General features: G+C 38.6%; 1 protein-coding gene and 2 long non-coding RNA genes across 9 annotated transcripts in view; 2 read left to right on the forward strand and 1 right to left on the reverse strand.

Moving 5' to 3' along the window:
- The window catches only part of lcorl (ligand dependent nuclear receptor corepressor-like), a 244,929-nt gene that overhangs the window by 127,534 nt on the left and 95,757 nt on the right, over positions 1 to 21,638 (reverse strand). For 4 of the 7 annotated variants that reach the window (XM_059988934.1, XM_059988933.1, XM_059988942.1 and 1 more), the window contains exon 1: positions 3,870 to 4,058. The exons of 2 other annotated variants lie outside the window; for them this stretch is intronic. In XM_059988934.1, coding sequence (XP_059844917.1) covers positions 3,870 to 3,966 — 97 coding nt within the window. In that variant the 5' untranslated portion in view covers positions 3,967 to 4,058. Of the gene's footprint in view, positions 1 to 3,869; positions 4,059 to 21,638 lie in introns of those variants that run through there. One more of the 7 variants, XM_059988935.1, reaches the window with a different exon arrangement.
- On the forward strand, positions 4,068 to 7,620 carry LOC132404635 (uncharacterized). The gene is made up of 2 exons (XR_009515612.1): positions 4,068 to 4,244; positions 5,053 to 7,620. It is a non-coding gene; the product is annotated as an uncharacterized LOC132404635 (long non-coding RNA).
- LOC132404637 (uncharacterized) overlaps positions 14,288 to 21,638 on the forward strand; it is a 172,288-nt gene continuing 164,937 nt past the window's right edge. Inside the window, exons 1-2 of the long non-coding RNA XR_009515616.1 lie at positions 14,288 to 14,439; positions 19,853 to 20,014. This is a non-coding gene — a long non-coding RNA (uncharacterized LOC132404637). The remainder of the gene's footprint in view (positions 14,440 to 19,852; positions 20,015 to 21,638) is intronic.

A 21,638-nucleotide genomic window follows, 5' to 3' on the forward strand; every position in this document is an offset into this window, starting at 1 on the left:
ACTCAGCAGGCCAAGCAGCATCTATAGAAAAAGTACAGTTGCAGTTCAGTCCTGCCAAAGGGTTTCGGCCGGAAACGTCGACGGTACTTTCTTCCCTATAGATGCCACCTGGCCTGATGAGTTCCTCCAGCATTTTGCGTGTTATTCAGTATTTTTAACAGCTTTAAACAGCTAGTAAGCCTGCTGATGTGACTTGCCCAGTTCAAAGAACTTGCTGCTTGTGTCTGTAAAAAAAACTCAATCTGCACTGAGACCTGACAATTAGCCAGAAGGGAGCTTCCTAATAGGAGACTGCACCGATGACACACTTCAGGAATGAACCAGCAGGCAAGCTTAGACAGCATTTCAGTTAGAATTCTGAGCTATTAACTATAAAAATCAATCTCCATCTTCAGAAAGGTAAAGCTGAGCATAACGAGTCAGCAACATCTAGTCCTCAGATACAGAAATATTTGATATAGTAGCTAACAAAAGTAAATGACATTCTATTGACCTGATTAAGTAACAACTTTAGGAGTGATCCATTGGTTAAAACAAATAGACAAGACTTGTATAACCACTCATCTAATTCCACTCTTATTTATTCAACCATAGCCAAAGAATTACTTAACACTGGAATCACTTGCTTCTCTCCTCACATCATTTCCAGATTCCCCACAGAAACTAATTGCTAACAAGTCTATCTTCTCATTTCTCATCTAAATGCTGATCCTTCACAACATTCAAAACCATCTCTTACATACACCAAGTAACACCCAACTTTGTGTTGTGACCTCTCTCCAACCCGAGCTGTCAGACTCATCTGATATCTGGTACTAGGCAAATACAAATTCCCCTCAACTAAACGGAAGGATTATCAAATTTACTGCCTCAGCCCCTATCAGAGAAAGCCTCATGGCTCTAGATGAAGCGAGTAAGTCCACGGGGATCTGCAGCACATGCTACATGAACACAAGTTGTGGCTTGATCAACCATGGCTAAGTCACCTGGTGAGTGTCTAATGTTGAAAGACCCAAAACACTCGATGACCCCAGGCTACATCACTGATGTGTTCAGAACATTGTAAGATACACTCTTCAAAAGAGAATTATTAAATTCACTACCTCAGTCCCTATCAAATTTTATTCCTTCAATAACTTCTGACAATTTCTTCTACATCTCATCAAAACTTGAATCCAATTGCTCTCATTTTGATATTAGTCTAAGATGAACTACAAGCCATATACTCACAATATCATTGGGACTATGGTAATTCCACTACCCAACTCCATTCTTCAATCATGCCTTGTGTTATCAACTTTTAAAATATCCTTGGATGTCAATATTTACTTAATATTAGGTATATTTTGCTATATTAAAGACACTAAAATTACAGCTATAATTAATCAAGGATTCTTGGGTTGACAAGAGACAGGAATTGAAATATTGGTCAATGCACAATATTGGAATGAACATTCAGCAGTTGGTATATTCATCTCTATTGAATGCAGCAGGGACCAAGTAAACAGGAAATTACAATAGAGAAGGATTATTAGAGGCATTGAAGGCAACAACATTCTAAACAAATATTAGTATCAGGTCCTAGTAGCTTGCAAGAATGGTGAAACCAAATCAAGGAACTGATTTACTTTCAAAGAATACAACTCTGCTCAATAATAATCTATGAAAATATGATTTTGGAATTTTGTTATTTATTTTGGGATAGATTAGTTTTTAATTTAATGAAAGACATCATATTTGATAATGTAGTCCATTGCAGAAGAGCTTTTGAATATCACCTGACATATTTGCTTTCAAATGTCTGGAAATGAATTTGAGTGGTTTCTAAATTAATGAAGGATGAGTGTTAAGAAACTAAACCACAAGGGCCCAAATGAGGTACCTGACAGCAAGAAACAATGCAAACTCTTCCCATGAAACAATATGGACAGAACATTTTAAGATCATACAAAGGATTGCAGCATTCTTGTGAAATGTTACAACGGTTGACGGATTAAATGTTAATAATATAGACTTGTTCTGGTTCAAGAACGTAATCTTATTTCCAAAGCAAACAGGAGGAAATCTGCAGATGCTGGAAATTCAAGCAACACACACAAAATGCTGGTGGAACACAGCAGGCCAGGCAGCATCTATAAGGAGAAGCACTGTCGACGTTTCAGGCTGAGACCCTTCATCCTGCTTCTCCTTATAAATGCTGCCTGGCCTGATCTTATTTCCAAAGTTGGTTACTGAAGAATTTGAGGCTTCCAGTGATAGCACAAGGTAATATGTTAAATGAAGAAAAGTATTGCTACTGTTGGATGATGAAACAATCCTGGTGATATAAACAGTTAATGTTTTAGACTAATGAACCTCCATCAGAATTTACCAATGATATTAAAAAAAGAAATGTGAAGCTCAGCCATTTATGTCAATTGTGCCTATTCAATGTGATTGAACTTGGCTATACAATTTCCTTGCCTGTTCCCTATTACCCCCTATTGTCCTGAATATAGTCACTGTCACACCTTTCACAGTTCAGTGGGGCAACCCATGGTTCATAATACGAAGAAACTAAATTCCTGATCATCTTAACCAGACAAACTCTTGTTCTGAAACTAAGCTCCCCGATTTCAAGAGACCAAATATCCAGTCAACATTAAATAACTCTCTTTCAAGAAACCAACAGGTGTGCACAGATTTTGTTCTAGTGAGAAATACGGTGATGCCTTTCTGTGAATCTGGTGCTTTCTTATCCAGAATAATCTCTTTTAAAAAGAAAAAGCCGTCGGAATAAGTGACAAATTTATAAAGTCGCAGAAACAATGGTCATCCACCAGGCTTCATTATAGAAACAAGCCAGAAGGTACAGGAATTAAAGGGAGACTACAAAGCCGCAAACCAAATTGTTTCAAAGTAAACGACAGTCGCCAGCAGAAAGTATCTAACGTTGTTGAGTGAAAGAGAATGCTACTGTAAGGACGTGTGCAAGTTAAGCTGTAGCCCTGTGATCTGGTGGATTACAGGGCTAGGGGCTCGGGACAAAAGCGCGCAGCGAAATGGCGTACGGGGGCAACACCGGAACGTCAGTGGGCTGGCACTGCCGACATATCCCGCCAGATACAGAAACACTGAAGCAGAACCGGTGCGCGAACGAGTGGCACCAGGGACTCCGCGCAAACAGCGAATTTTTTAAAAAAAACTTCACGAAAAGTTTCCAGAATCATAAAGTTCAATCCGCTACTCAAAAAAAAAACACACTGGCTGGCGGTAACCAAATAAAGGGGGATGGAAGTGAGGAGGGGTGGGCGGTCACTGCTGGAGGGAAGAGAGATGAAGGGGTTATTTATAACCACAGGCGTCACGTGACTTTTTTTTGTCCGTCCGGCCGTTGAGACTCGGGCCGCCACTCCCACAACATTCGGGGCTTGACTGCCGACAAAGGCTGGCGCCGCCGCCAACTCGCCCGAGTTCAGCCGCCAAACTTGCGAGCCCAACCGCCACGCCACCAGCCCGTCAACTCCGCAACCGCCGCCGTCGGAACACCCGTGGAAGAAGAGGCGCCAACAACGGGGGGAGGGGGGAGGAGAGCAGGGAAAACAATCCCAAAGCACCCCGACAGAAGCCAGTCGCCCTGCCCCGACCGCTCCTCACCTCTCTCCCCACGTCCGCCGGCCAACTCCCCAGGGTGTGCTGGATGGACACCCGGCAGAATGGCGGGGGCTCTCGGAGTCAAACAAAAGAAAATGGAGCCAGGTACCTCCGGAGGAGCAACTTCAGGGCCAATCCGCCAGCAAGCACATTCCCACTCGCCCGGCCGCCGAAGAGTGGGCAAACAACACGGCCAACACGGCGCCGGAAACTCCGGGCGCAGACGCCACCCTTACCTACACAGTGTATCAGTTTATACCGCCAGGAATCTAGTTCCCGCCGAAAACCTCTTCTTTCTGCCGTACATCTGGGGCTACCGCACTGACTCGCCATTCTGTCTTAGCCCTGGTGTGCGTCTGACGTCACGCCGCCGCTATTTACATAGGCCGCGGCGCGCGCTCGTGTGATTGGCGTGTGTCAGCAGCCCGGTGGGTGAGAGTGGGCACTGCGAGCGTGTCCGACACACACGCCGTGTGCATGCTGATGGGTGGGGTGCGGACAAAAGAGCTGCTCGCCTTGACCTGATCCCCTCGGTCAGTTTTAAAAGGAGTGCACTCGTACCGTACTACTTACACCTCGCACAGATAAAGTATGGTCCCAGCCTTGTTTAGGTACGGTTTGATCATTTACGCTGAGGTTAAGTAAGTGGCGAGCCTTTCAAAAGAAACGGGCGGTCTAAGCAAATCCTTTTCCTTTGTTTTGATGTCAAGAGCACGTAACGACTTGAATTATAAGGATTTTCTGATCACCTGTATTTGCGAATGTAGGTAAATAACGCCTGCCCTTAATTTTAAGAATCGATAATACTGCACTGTAAATATGTCACTTACTGTAGGCATTGTAAGACCTTACAGTAGTACCTCGGTAAATTCCGATAATTCTATGATTCACATTGAGTTTGTTTTTTTCTCAGGAAAGCTGTTTGTCGTTATTAGAGATCATAATCTGAACATTATCAAATAGTTTTATTTCCGAGAGCGAAAGACAATGCATTAATCCATGCTGATAGTGTTGCAGTCGGCATCTGACTGGAAATCTAATATCATATTTTACTGGAAGGAAAGAAAATTGTTACATTTTCACGATAAGATTAAAAATTAATTCTGTCTTTTCATTTTTTTTCACTTGTTGAGGATAGAAAATCAGAGAAAACAAAGCAGAGACATATCAGAATGACGTAAGTGTGAAGACATTCCCAGTTGTTAGTGGCTGCAAGTATTAACAAAAGACTAAGACTGTTAAAATCCCGATAACAGAAAGCGGACTCTCCTGCGTTCTGTATTCCGTGAATTTTCCCTCAAGTTAGACAGTATTGCTTCCTGCGATAATCAATGACGATGGACGTTGCACACATGCTCGCTGACGGAAGCGCGTCCCAAGCTCATAAAATAATTTTATTTATTCTGCTTTTTATTTTAGATTTCAATAATTTCTGTTCTATCGCAACACTGCTTCCAGTTTGCTGACTTCACGGATCTATCAATTTTCGCCTATGATTGAGAGTTGTCATTAAAAATGACATTAATGTTTGGGACATTGATCGTTACACTGACTGATAGGGTCGTTTCTTGGCACTTTCCAGATGCGCATGTTACTCCCTGCTTATCAACCAATGTCGGAAAGTTGTCTTGGTGTGGCTCTATCCAGGCATGGCTTACTTTATTTTGAGGAACTGCAAGACAAGTTGGACATTGACCAATATTCAGCAAGTCCCCACCTCTGACTTGATGATGGAAGTAATGTGCTTCAGCCCAGAATGCTGCTCCAAGAACCCACTGCACCAAAAGCCTAGTGGTGGAATGATTCATCTCCAACAACCACAAACCACCAAAAAATTCAGTATTACTATGAATCCTTGATACCAAAGTCTGCCTTAAGGTTGAGGGTGTAACTACTGCCTCACATGTAAAATTCTGTCACTTGGTCCATGTTTTGACAAAGGCTAAAATAAGGCCTTTTTGTCTATTTGTACATGTTTAGAAAACAATTTCTAAATTACATTCTTGTAAAAGGAATGCAGCCGTAAAGGAATTAAGCCCTTAATGGTGCATGAAACAAAGTTTCTTTTCATATTCTCCTAATCAACAATTAATCATTGGAAAATGTTTACAGATTTTTTAAAAATAATTATTCAGCAATTTGAAATTGCAAATCTGGTTTTATTGGACATTTTAGTTTTCCAAATTGTTAACTTTTTACAAAATCTTTGAAATAAAGATTTTGAAATAAAGAAATAAAATAATCATTTGATTTAAAACAATCATATGAAAAAATAGTTTAGCTAGTGCTAACTAATAACAGAAAATATAACCTTCTGTCCTGCGAAGAAAGGTGGCTGATTTCATTTTTATAGGATTGATTTTGTCTAGTGGTGTAATAAAACCAATATTGACTACAGCATTCAGCCCAGAGCTAGTTTCCCCACAGGTGCCGAATTGACCTCAGCTGTTCACTCTTTACAACGTACTCCGTCATGTTTGGGTCAATAGGTTACTGTTCCATTTAACAATTACAATCAGTATTACTGAAATATGGGGAGCTTTGTATTAAAAAAAAACTAATCTAATATCTCACAGTGCTGAGCGTCCCCCAGCACTTTACTTAGACCTGCCAGAAAGAATGACCAACCTGCATAGACCAACACAAGCACTGAGGGTGAAGACAAATAAGGAGAGGCTTTTAAAATATATTGAAGAGCAGGAGATGATCAGAGAGGCAGTAATTCAAGAGTGACACAATTTTGTTCATGAATGATAACAAGGTGTATCAACTATTGTTCACAAAAAGTGAAAGTTTTCACTTTTCTGAAATTGCTTCTGCTCCCTCTTTTGACTGCAAATGTGCACAGAATGGTTTAAAAGTTAAACTCTTATAAAGCATTACTAATAATTTCTCTTTTATAAAGTAAAATTGATGATTTAACTTATTAAAATATCTGAGCATTCCTTCCATCAACGTCATGCAGGTGACTTTATATCTGTTGCACTTTATCCAAATATCCTTATATTTTCTAAACTTCCAAATTATGAAAGTCAGAAATCAACTTTGGCTTATAATGAACAAGGATACCAAAAGGAATAACAAAAAAAATCATATACTGTTTTCCTCTGAAGTAATTTCAGAATTAGAGTAATATATATTACTATACAAGAGAAGACGTATTTTTGAAGTCAGAATTATGCAGCGAGAAATGAGCCTTTTGGCTCACCTTGGCCATGCTGACACTTGCTCATTTACATGAATCACATTTACCCACACGAGGCTCATATTAATTCTATGTTTGACTGTTTCTTTCTGTCTAAATGTCTCTTAAATACGTTGATTGTATCTGACGTCATCTCTGTGGCAACCACTTTCAGGTTTCAAGATTCAAAGTACATTTATTATCAGCCACAAAGCAAGAAACCTGAAATAACCCGATTAAAAAAAAAGACCAACACCCGATGCGCAGAGAAAGAGAAAAAAAACAAATCAAACAAACAATAGAAGGGAAAAGCAGCATTCCAAACCAAATTGAGTCCTTGGATCCAAATCCCCGGAATAGGCCCAGAGCCTCAGTCTCAGTTCATGATATTGGCAGGCAAATCGCCGCGAAGCTCGCAGACTCAGCGCAGCAGGTGGGGCAATCTCACAGTCTCAGTGCAAAATTGGCCCAACCATTGCCTTCAGTCCTGACACCCTGCCTTTCTGGTCTACTTAGGCCAACATTTGAATTGTCTCAGCTATAGATTGTGCCTTGTATTAGAAGCGGTGCTCTGCCACAGCAATACGCTCTGGGCTTAGGCCTCACCATCCAGCCCGAAGCTGTTCTTGACCTCTCGTAATCGGTTTGGTGCTTAAGGTGATCCAACCTTGCACCCGAGTTAGTTGGACAGGCTTCAAAGCTCCTCTGCTTCGACTCCTCCTCTCTGACTCCAACGCCATCTTCGTACTCGTCTCGAACACGTTACGCTTCAGCTTTGCATCACATCAGCATGGCTCATCTTGCCAATCAGCTCACCTCTTCATTATTTGCGGTGAAAGTTTACCACAATTTGCTTCAGAAAAGATGTTATTAATAATGTTTCTTGCCTTTTGAGCTACCCATAAGCTGTCGTCTGCCCTCAATAGTGCCATCTTAAACCAGAAGTTTCGAAGCACCCTCTGTGTAAAAAAAACCTTTCTCCTCAAATCCCCTTTAAAGTTCTTCCCTCTTCATTTAAGACTCTGCATTCTTGTTTTTCATATCCAAAAAAGATTCTGACCTATCTGATCTTATAATTTTATATGGTGCTATTAGGTCACTTATCAGTATTCTTTGCTCCAGAAAAAACAAACCCAGCCTATCCAGTCTTACCCCATAACTAAAGTCCTCCAATCTTGATAATATCCCATCAAATCTCCTCTGCACTGTCTCCAGCACATCTTTCCTATAGTCCCGTGATCAGAAGTGTTCACAGTAATCCAAGTTCAGTCTAAACATTTTGTAAAGTTGAAGCCTAACATCCCAACATTTATACTCATTGTCCTGGTCTATAAAGGCATGCATGCCCCATGCTTTCTTCACCATCATATCTTCTCACGTTGCCATCTTTCAAGGAACTACAAACTTGAACTCTAAGGTCCCTCTGTTCATAACCATCCCTCAACACCATCTCTACATGACTTCCCAAAATGAAACATCTTCTATTTGCTGGGAGTAAATTAATTTGCCAATGCTCCATACAACTATTCATCTAATCTCTTCTTCTCTGGCCTTGGGCAATCTTCCTGGCTATCCACACCAATAATTTTTATGTCAACTTTAATGGATTTTTTTTCCAAATGGGCCTGATGAAATTATGATTGCTTCTAACAAAACATATTTCAATATAATACATGTTCCCATGAATTTCCACTGTAAAAGTCAATTACGTATACACAGCTTTGCAGACACTTTGCAAAGCAATATCTTGTGTTGGCAGTTTTTAAGATAATATTACAAAATTTATATTACCTCCAATTAAGTTTAAATAATCCAAATCTTTTGATGAATATATGACAAAAGGTCATCATATATGTAAACAATTATGACAAAAATTGCTACATTTTAGCCTTTTAGAGGTTCTTCTCTCCATGACTCATATTTTGATTCACATTTATAACATACTGTGGATTATGAAAATCTTTGAAGTGAGTATTTGCTTTTCAGGCCCAAACTATTTGCAGAGCAGGTTGGCTTTGAGGTATTTTACAGGATTGATTGATTTCAATTACAAGTGAACATCATATCCATCATTTGATTTGAAATGGAAGAGAATAAATAAATATCTTTGGGTATCATAGCAGTTTAAAAACGTTCATCTGAGCAGTTTTTTGTTCCAGTGGGGGATATTTGATGGAACTGGTTTCCCAAGAGAAGTAGGGTAAACATGAGTAAAAATACAGAATCGTAAAGAGTAGTCACTCTAGTTTGTTTCATAATGTCTAAAATTATTTGGTATCTCTAAATGCAAACTATACTATTGATACAGGTGGGGCCAGTGCATGCTTTGTGTAGAGGGCCATGGAAGCAATTTCTGCGTTAAAGATACCCCTTGCAATGGAATGAGCTTCATTGTCAAAAACATCCAAGAGTGTCCAGTGAGGAGGTGAATCAGTTAGGTGGTGGAATTGAGGGTTGGTAGTGTAATGGTTCAGAAGATTTGGACTGAGGGGTGGGGTGTATACAGTGGTGGATCAGCCTCTCCAAGGTTAGATCGGAGAAACAATAAGCTTAAGTCCATGTGGTCATAGATAGAGGTAGGAGGAAGCAACATCTGTTTGAAGGATGGGTGCATTCGAACAAAAGGATAATTAATAATCACAGACCTACCTGCAAGGGGAGCCATATGTTGGATCCACACAAGGAGAACCAGAAAGCAATTCAGTGAATGACTATACTTGGTGCCTGCAGTAAATACATGACCACATGTAGCAGTCATAGTTTTGACGAACCTCCTTAACACCGCAGATATAAAGGTAAAAAAAGTTCCAGTCCCTTCAACTTCATATTAAGAATATTACCTAATACTGTTGCATTTCCAGGAAACACTTTGAGAGGGGTTAAGTGCCTAAAATCTTTCTAACCCTCTTCTCCATGCCTGTAATGTACACCCTGTCTAAGAACCAGTCAAGTTAAAATTTGAGTGCATACAGAAAATCAAACTACTATTCCTACTTGTCTTGAATCCTATTCTCCAGGAACAGAAAATGCACACTTTAAAATATATAACCAATGTACAGAACAGTTATCTGGAAGATAAAACTTATAAAATAAATAAATATTTTATATGCTCCTTATGGAGAACTTTATGCCTAGATATCAGTGAATCTAATTTTTTAATGTTTGTAACATAATGAAAAATTCCAATCTGAACAATGTGAATTTTGGTTAAAGTCATTGATCTAAAATAACCACTTTATTGTTAATATTATAAGATCAGTGGTTATTTAGAGCAAGGAGCAGTAAGTTATCTTCCTTAATCATTTCTTCCAAGATAGGTTAAAAGCTTTTTAATGTGTTTTTATTGTCTGTTAATTAAAATGGTTAATGAAAATATATTTTATCTTTTTAGTACAATTCATTCTCATCAGTGGAAGCAACAAAGAATCAGTTAGGATATACACTTAATAATTCTTTCTTGCTTCTATCATATTTTTAATAACACACATGGAAACCAGTTAGTCCAGTGTTATCTGTTCTAGACAATCTGTTCCATTCCAAACTATCCAATGCCTTTTGCCTCCATTCAGATTGTTGATTCATTTGTGAAGTTTATATAAATTTCACAATGATAGATGCTTCAGACGCTGTGCCAATCTATTTCTTTGTGGTTACTCAAGGGAAAACGGGGATGTCTTTCTTGGTGTGGTGCAGCAGTCTAACAGTAATGGAGCTCATCAATATATTAGGTAGTATTTACTCAGAAACTGTTTCGAGGTGTGGCTGAAGTTACATAACCAAACAAAAGCAGCATAATAGAGAGGTTACTTATTAGGAAACCATATAATAAGTATAATCATAAACATGGATATATAAACATCTAAAGCTGGTTGTAGTCAGTAAAATTAATTTATTTGGATGTGTTGAATCAGCATATCTTAATATGAAGTATTGTTGAAGCTATGTAGTTAAAATATTAAGGAATAAAAATGTAGTGTGCCAAAACAGGGAAGCTCATGATTTTCTAAGTGTAAGCGTGCATTGTACTTACATTCATAGACTGATTCAAAATAAAATGTGATTCTATTCAACAATTTTAGACTCTGACAGGTTCTTCTATTCACCTAATAGCAACATAGAATTATAAAATTAGTAGAGAGAAAGACTCTCTTAATCATTGGGCATGATAATATTGGGCAAGCTTGAACATTTGTACATAATATATTCTGTAGTTTCCAAAACACACATACATTGTATTCTCCCTTACTGATTGTGACAACTATATAATCTCTAACTGATAAATGCAAAAATATCCTATCCATATTCACATTATAGAGCTACGAGAGCCAGCTGGTCTACAACTTCCATCGGAGCAGCACTGGCTACCATAACAACCAGCATTGCCACCCCCACCTGAAGCTGAATGAATACAGACTATAATGATACTGCACTAGTCATCATCATCATTATGTGCCATGACGTGGGCAATCATGGCCTTATCCATAACTATCATAGTTCTTGGCAAAGTTTTCCACAGAAGTGGTTTGTCATTGCCTTCTTCTGGGCACTGTCTTTACAAGATGGGTGACCCTAGCCATTATCAATACTCTCCAGAGATTGTTGCCTAGCATCAGTGGTCTCATAACCAGGACCAACTGCTTATAGGACCATCCACCATCTGCACTCATGGCTTCACGTTACCCTGATTGGGAGGGGGGTGCTAAGCAGGTGCTACACTTTGTGCAAGGATGACCTGCCAGCTAGCGGAGGTAAAGAGTACCTTACACTTCCTTTGACAGAGACGTAACTTCCCTTTCCCAACCCCACCACCCAGATTGGAATTGAATAGAGATGAATAGTTGCAGGACTCAGGCCTTAAATCTTGCATAGCTTTATTTAATAGTATTTAGTTAGTTACTTTTTTAAAAACTTTGTTGGATGTACTCTTTAGTTGAGGATTTTTTTAAGCACATACAGCTTGGGTAGTTATTTGCCTTCACATATTCAGTACACTCAGTGGTAGAAGATGCTAATGAATAAGATTAATTTGGCAGTCATGCTTCGCCAACCATTTGGTCAATGTTTACAAACGGCCATCAGAAAGAAACACTCAAACCTATTCACCGCTTGGGGAAATCAATGGGGATGGTGTGGATGTGCCCTCCAGTGGCATATATGGAGAAACACAATAATAGTTTGGTTACCACTCATGTCATGTCTGCTCCATGCCATTATGTACTAATGGACAAGTGAAAGTCTCTGAAAGCTGTGATCCTCGTCATATGTCAAAAACTGCTGCTGCTGTTTTAAGTAAATCAAATGCAGTTAGTGGAATATCTAAATCTCATGTAGCAGCATGGTGAATGAACTTAAGCAGTAATGTTGAAACATGGCACTTCTACAGGGATGATACACAGGTGCATGAATTGAGTAGAAAGTGACTACAAATGCTTGCATCATATACACACAAAGTTATCCTAATATACTATTCTTGTGCTTGTCATTTCTATGTTGTGAAATGAAAAAATGCTCTTCTTCCATGATGATGAATGCATCATTCTATCTGTTTGAACAAGATAGACATTTTGGACAGCATCTACTTATATGAGGATTCCAGCTCTTTTTCTGTATTTATAACATTCATTTAGCAATGATACTGCAAATGGCCTTTTTGCTTTGATGTCACTTCAAGAAAAAAGATTGGCACATTGATATCATCCAAAAACATTCATATCTTTAATGCCTCTGTTGCCCTCATCACTAGTTTCATCACATTGTTCTCTTCAAACTAAATTGGTGCAAACTTTCTAATTAGTGGAAGGAGAAGATTCCCTAATCACACTGCATCAATCCAAAATATGCTAATTCTCTGATGATACGTGAAGGGTAATCATTGAAAAATTATATCTAACTGGTCAGTTGTTCAAAACTAAAGCTAGTTAAACATACTTAATTCACAGCAAGTGATGAAACAATGAGTGCAAACATTTCTATTATGCTTGATATATGGCTGAAGTGACATCTGCAGAGTTTGTTGCAGGAAGTTACAAGACTAAGGCTAGTTAAGCAGTTAGTTTGATCAAATTGTGTATCTCCAGAATTCACTGTAGAGTGCATCACCTATCTTTCTGCCTATGTAGCACTAACAGAAAACTGATAGGACTATTCCACCCTTAAGTTTCCATGAGCAAGCCAAAAATAATTTAAAATTACTTGGCTAACTCAGACAATTCAGTGGGCCACTTGAAACCTCCAATGTTAGTATTAGAAATGTATACTATCTGATCTTCCAGAATAAAGGCTTACTGCAGCTTTTAAAATACATTTCAAACAAGTTGTCCTTCTATATTTTGCCATCCAGCAATATGAATGTCTCTGGTTTTCCTTTTTATTTGTGTGGTACCCACACTGAGTACTTCCCCACCTGCTTCTCTGAACTTTGGATCAGTTACTGGATGATAAAATTCATGAAGGAGATTTACCTTATTATACTCAATTTCCTGTAGGAGATTGAGGAAGTTCTGAACTCTGAACTTAATTTTCATTTCTATTCCCTGCAGTACAGTTCTGCCTTAGTTTCACATGAACTGTATTTAACAAACCTCCAGTGAGAACTGTTTTGTTAATTAACATTAATACAGAAAAGGATGGGGGTAATGGCTGGTAGAGAAAGTTTTCTAGAGCTGTCAACATTCAGGTGTGAATGTCCAGTAACGCGATGATGATTAAGCTCAGTTCTTTGTGGTCAGTTGATTTCAATAGTTACTTATGATTCACTGTGCAACTTTGACCCTGTGTGCGGAGCTAACCAAAGTAAATGAGAATATAGGTTGGATAATCAGCCGCATGAATCTTAAAATCACTTATGAGTAATTGGGGGCTTGGGAAGCTCAAACTCCTTTAGACTTTAGAATTTTGTGTGATAGTGGCCTTTGCCAATTTTAGAGGAAGGAACTGCCAGACAAAATGATATGAAAATAAAACATACCCAATGGCATAAAATGGAACTGCAAACCCAATTTTTAGTTTCATGAAGTGGAAGTGATGATTAAGTGCAGTAAGAATAGACCTGTTTGGCATCCTAGAGTAAGCTGACTTTTGAGTACAATGCGGCATTTCTGCAATGAGTCTGAGCCCTAACAACTAACCCACAGCCGACACCATCTACTTCACAACAAGAAACCTTGCTGCCATTGCCTCCCTGTTCTTGTTGTCCAAGTGATGTTTTTAATTAATTCTATTGTATTTCTCTGTCCTACTTGAATAACTACAAAAATGAATTTCAAGATGGAATGTATATGGTGAAATATACTGTACCTACTTTCATAATAAATTTACTTTGAACTTTGATACTGTTTGTGCTCCATTACATCTTTATTATGGCTGTTTATAGGCTAGAGACACGCAGAAAATTCCAACTATTTGAAATACTAAAAGGTGAAATATTGTTTTCCAGCAGGCTGGCTCTTTCTTTACTGATGTCTACTTTGTTGTTTAAAATCAATACATACTGGAAAGAAAACCCCCTAAGTGGGAAAATTAGAATGCTTCAGTGGCTCTATTTAAAAGGTAGTAACTTTACTTCTTATTGTAACTATGTGAGAGTACAGATGCCACCAGCACAGCAAGGCCGGTTCAGCACAGTAAGTAATACTTTCAGCCTGACATAATGCTTAGTTAAACCAAGGATTTAAGCATCCATTATCAGTAAAATTATAAACAAGACTTTGGATTTCTTACTTTTACACTTCACTATTCAATATTGTGTTACCAAACACCACGAAGGTATAACATTTATGCAAGCTTTTTCAAAGCATCTCAGGTCTTCTCAAGTCACAGAATTCCTGGGTGTAATGGATCTACTAAATCTCTTGGCCAGTCTTAATCCTGCACTTCATATGAATTAGCCACATCAACAGCAGAGGAATAATCAACGGTGTCATTTCCTATTGGTATACACAGATGATCCTAACTACCAGGATAGTTAAATTTATTTGCTACGAGGAACATTCAGCATATTATAACACAAAATTAAAACCTGCTTGTTGTGATCCTTACGCCAAGAATAAGTGAGCCATTGCCTCACGCTGACCACATTATGGTATCAATGAAACTGTAACATGCTGGGAAGATGTACCTTTTGTACTCATTAGCTGAAGTCTTTTGACATTAATGATTACAGCTAATTGATTAGAAGTACACTGGCTTCCCTCTGCATAAAGTGTGCAATATGGCCTAGAAATTGTGTGGGATGGGCCGATGTTCAGCGAGAAGTACCTGTCTCTGGGCTGAACTTAGGCTGTGGCCAGCAACTAATGGGCTCCCGGGCTGGCTTTGTGGCTGTGAACTCACTTCTGTGCACTTTAGTTTTGAATGTCATTTGTTTACTTCTCACTGTTTGTGCAATTCGTTCTTTTTTTTTGCTCATTGGGTGTTTGACAGACTTTTTTAATGGGTTTCACTGGATTTCTATGTTTTGTGGTTGCCTGTAAGGATACAAATCTCAAGGTTGTATATAGTGCACATACTTTGATAATAAATGTACTTTGAGCTTTGGTATTTTATAGGCTCTTTGCCCCGTATGCTAAGAATTACTTTTGAAAACCTCTGCAGCTGATATTGGTATGCTATTGAACATGGTACCTGTTGCAGGAAAACTGGAGGCAAGCAAATGGGCAATTTTTAACCTAGTTTGCCCAGTGGCATTATAATTTTGGTTTAGCAGAAACTGACGGGCAGTGAAGGTTTGGCCTGGGGTGGTTGGAAGTGACAGGGTAGTGTAAGGGATTGCCGGCTACAAGGAGGCCGACTTGGACTATTGCTGGATTGGAGAGGTACTGGCTGCTTTGAGATGAGCAAAAGGACTTTGATCTGCAAATTGATTAGGGAGTTGGGAGCTGAGTGCCTGAACCCATCTGGCTTGAGGTGTAAAGATTGACGGGTGGAAGAGCTAAAATCCCTGGGGAACAGAGGACTGGAATATTGAAGAGTGCAACTTAACTCAGTGAGTCTCAGCCCAGAGAATTAAACACTGTTTGTTCAAAAAGCAATTAGTGGCAGGTACCTTCTCTGGTAAACATTCAAAAGGAGTGCTGCTTAGGCAATTTGATGTACATCCAATGTTGATATCGTGCTAGATGCATAAGGCCGATTATTGGCCAGAAGTGCTGGTTATGAGAAGGGTGTGATTAAACCAGGAAATGGGAACAATCAAGTTCCACTCTGGGGTAAAACAATTTTTCAGTTATATAGTACCACACAAAACAAAGCAATCTATTTGATCTCTTAGGTCTTTATACGTAAATACTTGTAGAAAATAATGGCATGATCCATGTGTATTTTATTACTCAACATTTCAATCACTTGGCTCCCATCTATCTAATGGCAGATCTACATTGTTGGAAAATTAAATCAATATAGAATGACACCATGGAGTAAGAAAAGAAAACACCGACTGGAATTGTTAATTCCATTCTTCCCCTCTGCAATCAGATTTCTGAATGGTCCATGAACTCATGAACACCAACTCATTATTTATATTTTCTGCATTATTTATTTACTTTTGTAACTTGTCATAATTTTATGTTTTGCACAGACCTGCTGCTACAAAACAGTACATTTGATGTCAGATATCTCAGTGAAAATATATCTGATTATGATACTTGATCTTACTTCAGCTTCACCCAACATCCTTCAGTTCATGATGAAGAGATACAATGATAGGCAAATTTTCCAATAAGTAGGATTTCTGAATTATTTCCTGATTATAAGGAAGTAGACCAAGAAGTAGTTCTTCCTTGTAATTTTTATTATCATTCAACCATAATCTATCAATGTGGCAGTGATGTTTCATGCTCCCAATACACAGCAAATATAGCTTCACCAGAAAACTGAAGTCATCAATATCCATAATTACAATTTAGGCCATGTTCTTAATTAAAATTCTTTTAAAACGTGTTGAATTAGGATTTGTTGCACTCTATGAAATATTGTTTATTATTGAAAGTAAATTTCTTCTGGTCATAGACAGGTTAATGTACACTGTTTAAATTAAATAACATATTTTAATAAGTCTATTATAGTCTAGTTAGTTGCTTTTCCTAGTGAAATTATGTTCAATTGCATCAGCATTCAAGATGCATCAAAATTCACTTATGCTTCATCTATTTTGAACTCTCTCCTTTATACCAACAATTTGTTTTCTACTTTTTCTCCTTTTTTTTAAAGTTCTGCCACTCCACAATGGACCTGCCCCTCTCTAAAATGAATCCAGACATTTTGTCAGTTTTACTTTTTATTGTGTGTGTGTGTGTGTGTTGAGAGGGCAGAGGTCAACATGTTATCTTCAATGTATAAATATTTCAAACCTAGCCCCATCATATGGTTTAGAACACATAGTATAACTATCTTAAAAACAAAACCATTCACTCTTACAGTGATTACTTCTAAAATACAATTCTGGATTTAAGTACACACAATAGCATGATCCAAATATACTCTAAAAATAAATCATTATATTAGGTTGTGGAACATTAATAGAATTGCTAAATAAATTGAAAAATATATGCACAGTTTTTGTCATCCCAGGCAATTTCAATTTCAGTCAATTCTTTCTTTCCTTCCTGGGCCATAATGTTTTGGTTCTCCTGTGGTGTTGTCCCATTAAAGCACTCAAGTTTATACATGATTACATCACTGACAATAAAGATTATTCTGTTCAATCACTTTTCAGCTATATCAAGGATACATATTCAACAAACAGTTCCATCTCCATTCACCATTGTACAGGATTCAAAGAGTTTTATTTTGTCTAAACACTTGTGATGGCTTAATAATAATTCTAATTTTAGAAGTATTTATTTTGAAACATGGCTTAATTACAGCAATTCATTGTGAGAGTCAATCAAAATCTTTACAGAATGTTAGTAAACACTGGAAATCTAGAAGTTATTTACTGTATTCTGCCTTACAATTATTCTAAGAGTCAAAGAGAGTAAATGCTTTGAGGATAATGTGACATAATTTCATGCAGTCCTGTTAGCAGCTCGCCCCAAAAATGTTTGTCCCAGGTTCAGCATGTTTTGTAGGACACTCACAGACTGGGGTATTCCAGAACAGATGTGTCCAAGGTATGTGCAGCAGAGTTGACAAAAACAAAAAGCTTTTTCTGTTCTATCTTCCCAGACCCTCCATACAGTTTTTTAGAAGAAAATGAGACTTGGAGATTTAAAAAAATTCCATAACTTGTTAAAATGGTAGGTGAACTCAACAATTTAAGCAGCATCTGTGGAAGGAAAGAAACTTTCAATGTTTCGGGTTGAAATCCTACAGCAGGACCTGAAGCAGAATTTTGATCCAAAATGTCAGTAATTTCTTCCCACCCACAGATGCTGCTTCACCTGCTGAGTTCCTCCAGCAGATTTTGTGTTGTTTTGGATTCCAGCATCTGCTGCTTTTTGTGTCTCTAATGGCAACAGAAATGTTATCACTAGAAAATCAGTGTGGAATGTCTGAAGAACTCCACAAAGAAAACACTTCCATGACCGATGTTGAGTGACAACCCGATAACCCCTAACAACAGGAACGACAGAGTAATCATAATGCCTGGACTACCCTGAGGTTCACTGTAATTAGGAAAGGTTTCTAGGGATATGGGTTATAGATGGGAAACATATGTGCAATGAAGAGTCTGTTTCCATGATTCCATGACACTATAATTATCACTTGTGAGTAGATGCTTGTTTTTTTTAACCAGGAAACACTATGAAAAGAGATCCAGAAGCTAAATCAGCACAAACACAAGGTGTGTTGAGATTGGAAAATCCATCATGCCTCACGCAAAAGAAAATAGCTTTACAGCCACCTGAAGGCCAAGGTCCAACAGAAAATATGTGATTTAAATGTTGATGATGATTGGAAGGAATGCTTAGGCATCAGCAACTCACTGAAAGCCATGGCATGTTTATTCGGCCTCGTGAACGTTAATGTTAATTTAATACCACAGTGAGTGAAGGTGTATGACAAATATTTTCTCAAAGGAATTGGCTTGAACTGCAAGGGAAATATTCTGATAATCCGTGCACATTTTTATGATCTTTAGTATTCAGCTTGCCTCTGTACATAATAAGCTTGAAGCTCTGCCTTCATAACTTTACAAATACCGTATATCTAGGACAGTGGAGTTGATCTTCTCTGCTTGGTAGCAACTGAAATTGAATGTCAGCAAGAGTGGGTTGATGTGGTACTTATTAAATAACTCATTTGTTGACATTTTGTTTAAGTCATTTTAGTGGCAGCACAGGTTCCCACTGAGAATAAAAAGGAGCCTCGTTATGAATCAAGGTCCTAAGGTATTGATAGAAGTAAAAATTACATACTTTATAAAAGGTCAAAATAGATCCCAAGCTCACTTTTTAAGATTATGTATCATGAAAAAACCATTACCTTCAACTTCTTCTTCCACTTATGCACCTTTCTGATAAGGAAATTATTGGTATACTTTTCTCATCACTGGCTCAAAAGCCTTGAACAAGACATGGCACAGTGTTTTAGGAACTGATTACCTAATGGCAAATAAGAAAAGCCAATCAATGCTAAATTTGCCAAAGATTAATGTGATAATAATAAACAAAAAAACGCTGATTGCTTGAAAGAGAAGTGTACGTATGGTGATAAGTGTTGGTTGAATCGTGAATAAGTGGTAATGGTGGATGTATGATCTGAAGGCCTGCTTCTGTGTTACAATGTCCATCTAGTTCAAAGTTGTTTGTCCATATACAGTTGTGTGGCATTTTCCGTTTTCTGAGGAAAGAAGAGAATTTGATGGAATTCACATGCAAACTATGCACTTTGAGATTAATTGGTTGAGTTAACCAATGTAAAATAAATGTAGGCTAAAACATTATTTTACAAACTCATGTAGACATGGTAAAGGAAATAAGATTAACAATATACTAGGTCTTTTAAAGGTACTTGATTTTGACAATAGTTTAACTTTTGAAAAGTAAATTTGTTTGAATAACCTATGTGTATTTAGTTTACCATTTCAATTTGCAGTGAGTTGCTTGAGCCAGTGAGCCTGAAGCCAGAGCCTGGAGTTTGGGGTCTTGTCATCAGCTAGTCCAGTCTTCGATATCAATGGTAAAAGCTCGGAATTTTGGAAGTCAAAGCCCCATGGCCGAAGCCTGAAGACTGGCGACTGACCTGTGGTTGGAGTGGGTGAGTGTGGCTGGCTGGTGGGGGAGGAAAGGGGCTTGTTTTGCTGTGGTTGCTCTGTTGCTTGTTGTTGTTTGTTTTGTTGTGCTCTGAGTTGTTCTGCCGAGTGTTGTGGGCGTGCTACGTTGATGCTGGAATGTGTGGCGACACTTGCAGGCTGCCCTCAGCACCTCCTTAGCTGGTGTTGCATTTCTCTATTTGTGGTAAGTAATGAATCTGTGTTCTTTGTCTGACTGGCAACTCCTGCTGGCGCCAAACTGTATTGGAATCTACTGTTCCATTCATCAGCTGGGTGGAGAGGGAGTGCTTGCTGCATGGGCAGCACCTCATACTGCCCCAGCCTGTACATCAGCTTTGATGGATACAGCTAGAATGCAACATCCATGATCCATCCCAACCAACGGAGGTCCCTCAGTCTATTTCACATTTTGAAGTGTAAACAGTTACTCATCAGTTTGGGACCTGTCATGGCAAACAGGAATATCAACATGGGAAACAGAACAAAAGTTGAGGAAAAACTTGTAGTGAGATCAATCCAAATCAGTCCAATTTATGTAAAGCAAAAGCTTCATAAACTTTTGTGCTTGTCTTCCTTGGTTGGGGCTTTGAGTATAATTGCAGAAAGTTGTGTTGCAGTTGTTTGGAACTTTAGTTAGGATGCACTTAGAGTATTGAGTGTTGTTCTACAGGAAATATGATTAGGCATTAGAGTGAGTGCAGAAGAGGTTCACTGGGATGTTGTCTGGATTGGAGAGCTTTAGCTCTAAGGAGATGTTGGACAAATTACTATTAATTTCTCTGCAGCATCGGAGGTTGAAGGTGTATGATGACGTAATTGGGAAAAATGCACTTAATTATTCACAACTACTGACATTGAGTTGGGTTTTTTCTTTAAGAGGCTGGTCTGACATGATGATGTTCTTATAAGAGGATTTTTAGTGCACTTTGGTTTTTAGGCTTTGGAGTTCAATAAAATGTGTTACCGGTTTCATTGTACATAAAATGCCTCACTTCATTTTATTTGCAAAACCCTACATTGGTGGTCTAGGATGATTCTAGAGTCATTGAACATGTCAGCCAATGCAGTCACTTTGAAACTGCCAAAGTTTTGGGAGCAAAATGCCGTTGCTTGGTTTGTACAAGCTGTGGCCCAGTTTGCTCTGCGAGAAATCACCGCCGCCGACTCCAAATTTTACTACATGATAGCATTGCTCAGCAATTCCAGGCTGTGAAAGTGGTGAGTTTGCTGGAACACCCGCCTGAGCATGATAAAAACTGATCACTGAAACCTCCCCTTTTAAAGACTTTTGGATTATTGGAGTCTGAGCATGCCAAACACTTGCCGTCCATACCTGGGTCTCACAATGTTAGCCCTTTGGAGCTAATGGACCACATGCTATCTCTCCTGCAAATTCACCATCCTTGTTTTATTTTTAAAGAACTCTTCATGCAACAAATGCCTGATCAAGTTTGCTTAGCCCTCACTAATGCACCTGTGATGGACTATGGGGAGCAGGCTAAAATGGCTAACCACAAAGTGCACTGCAGATGCCGTGATCAAATCAAGATGGACAAAAAAGCTGGATGAACTCAGCAGATCGGGCAGCCTCCATTGAAAGAAGCAGTC

The sequence above is a fragment of the Hypanus sabinus genome, chromosome 14 (genome assembly GCF_030144855.1).
Source record: "Hypanus sabinus isolate sHypSab1 chromosome 14, sHypSab1.hap1, whole genome shotgun sequence".
Taxonomy (NCBI): Eukaryota; Metazoa; Chordata; class Chondrichthyes; order Myliobatiformes; family Dasyatidae; genus Hypanus; species Hypanus sabinus.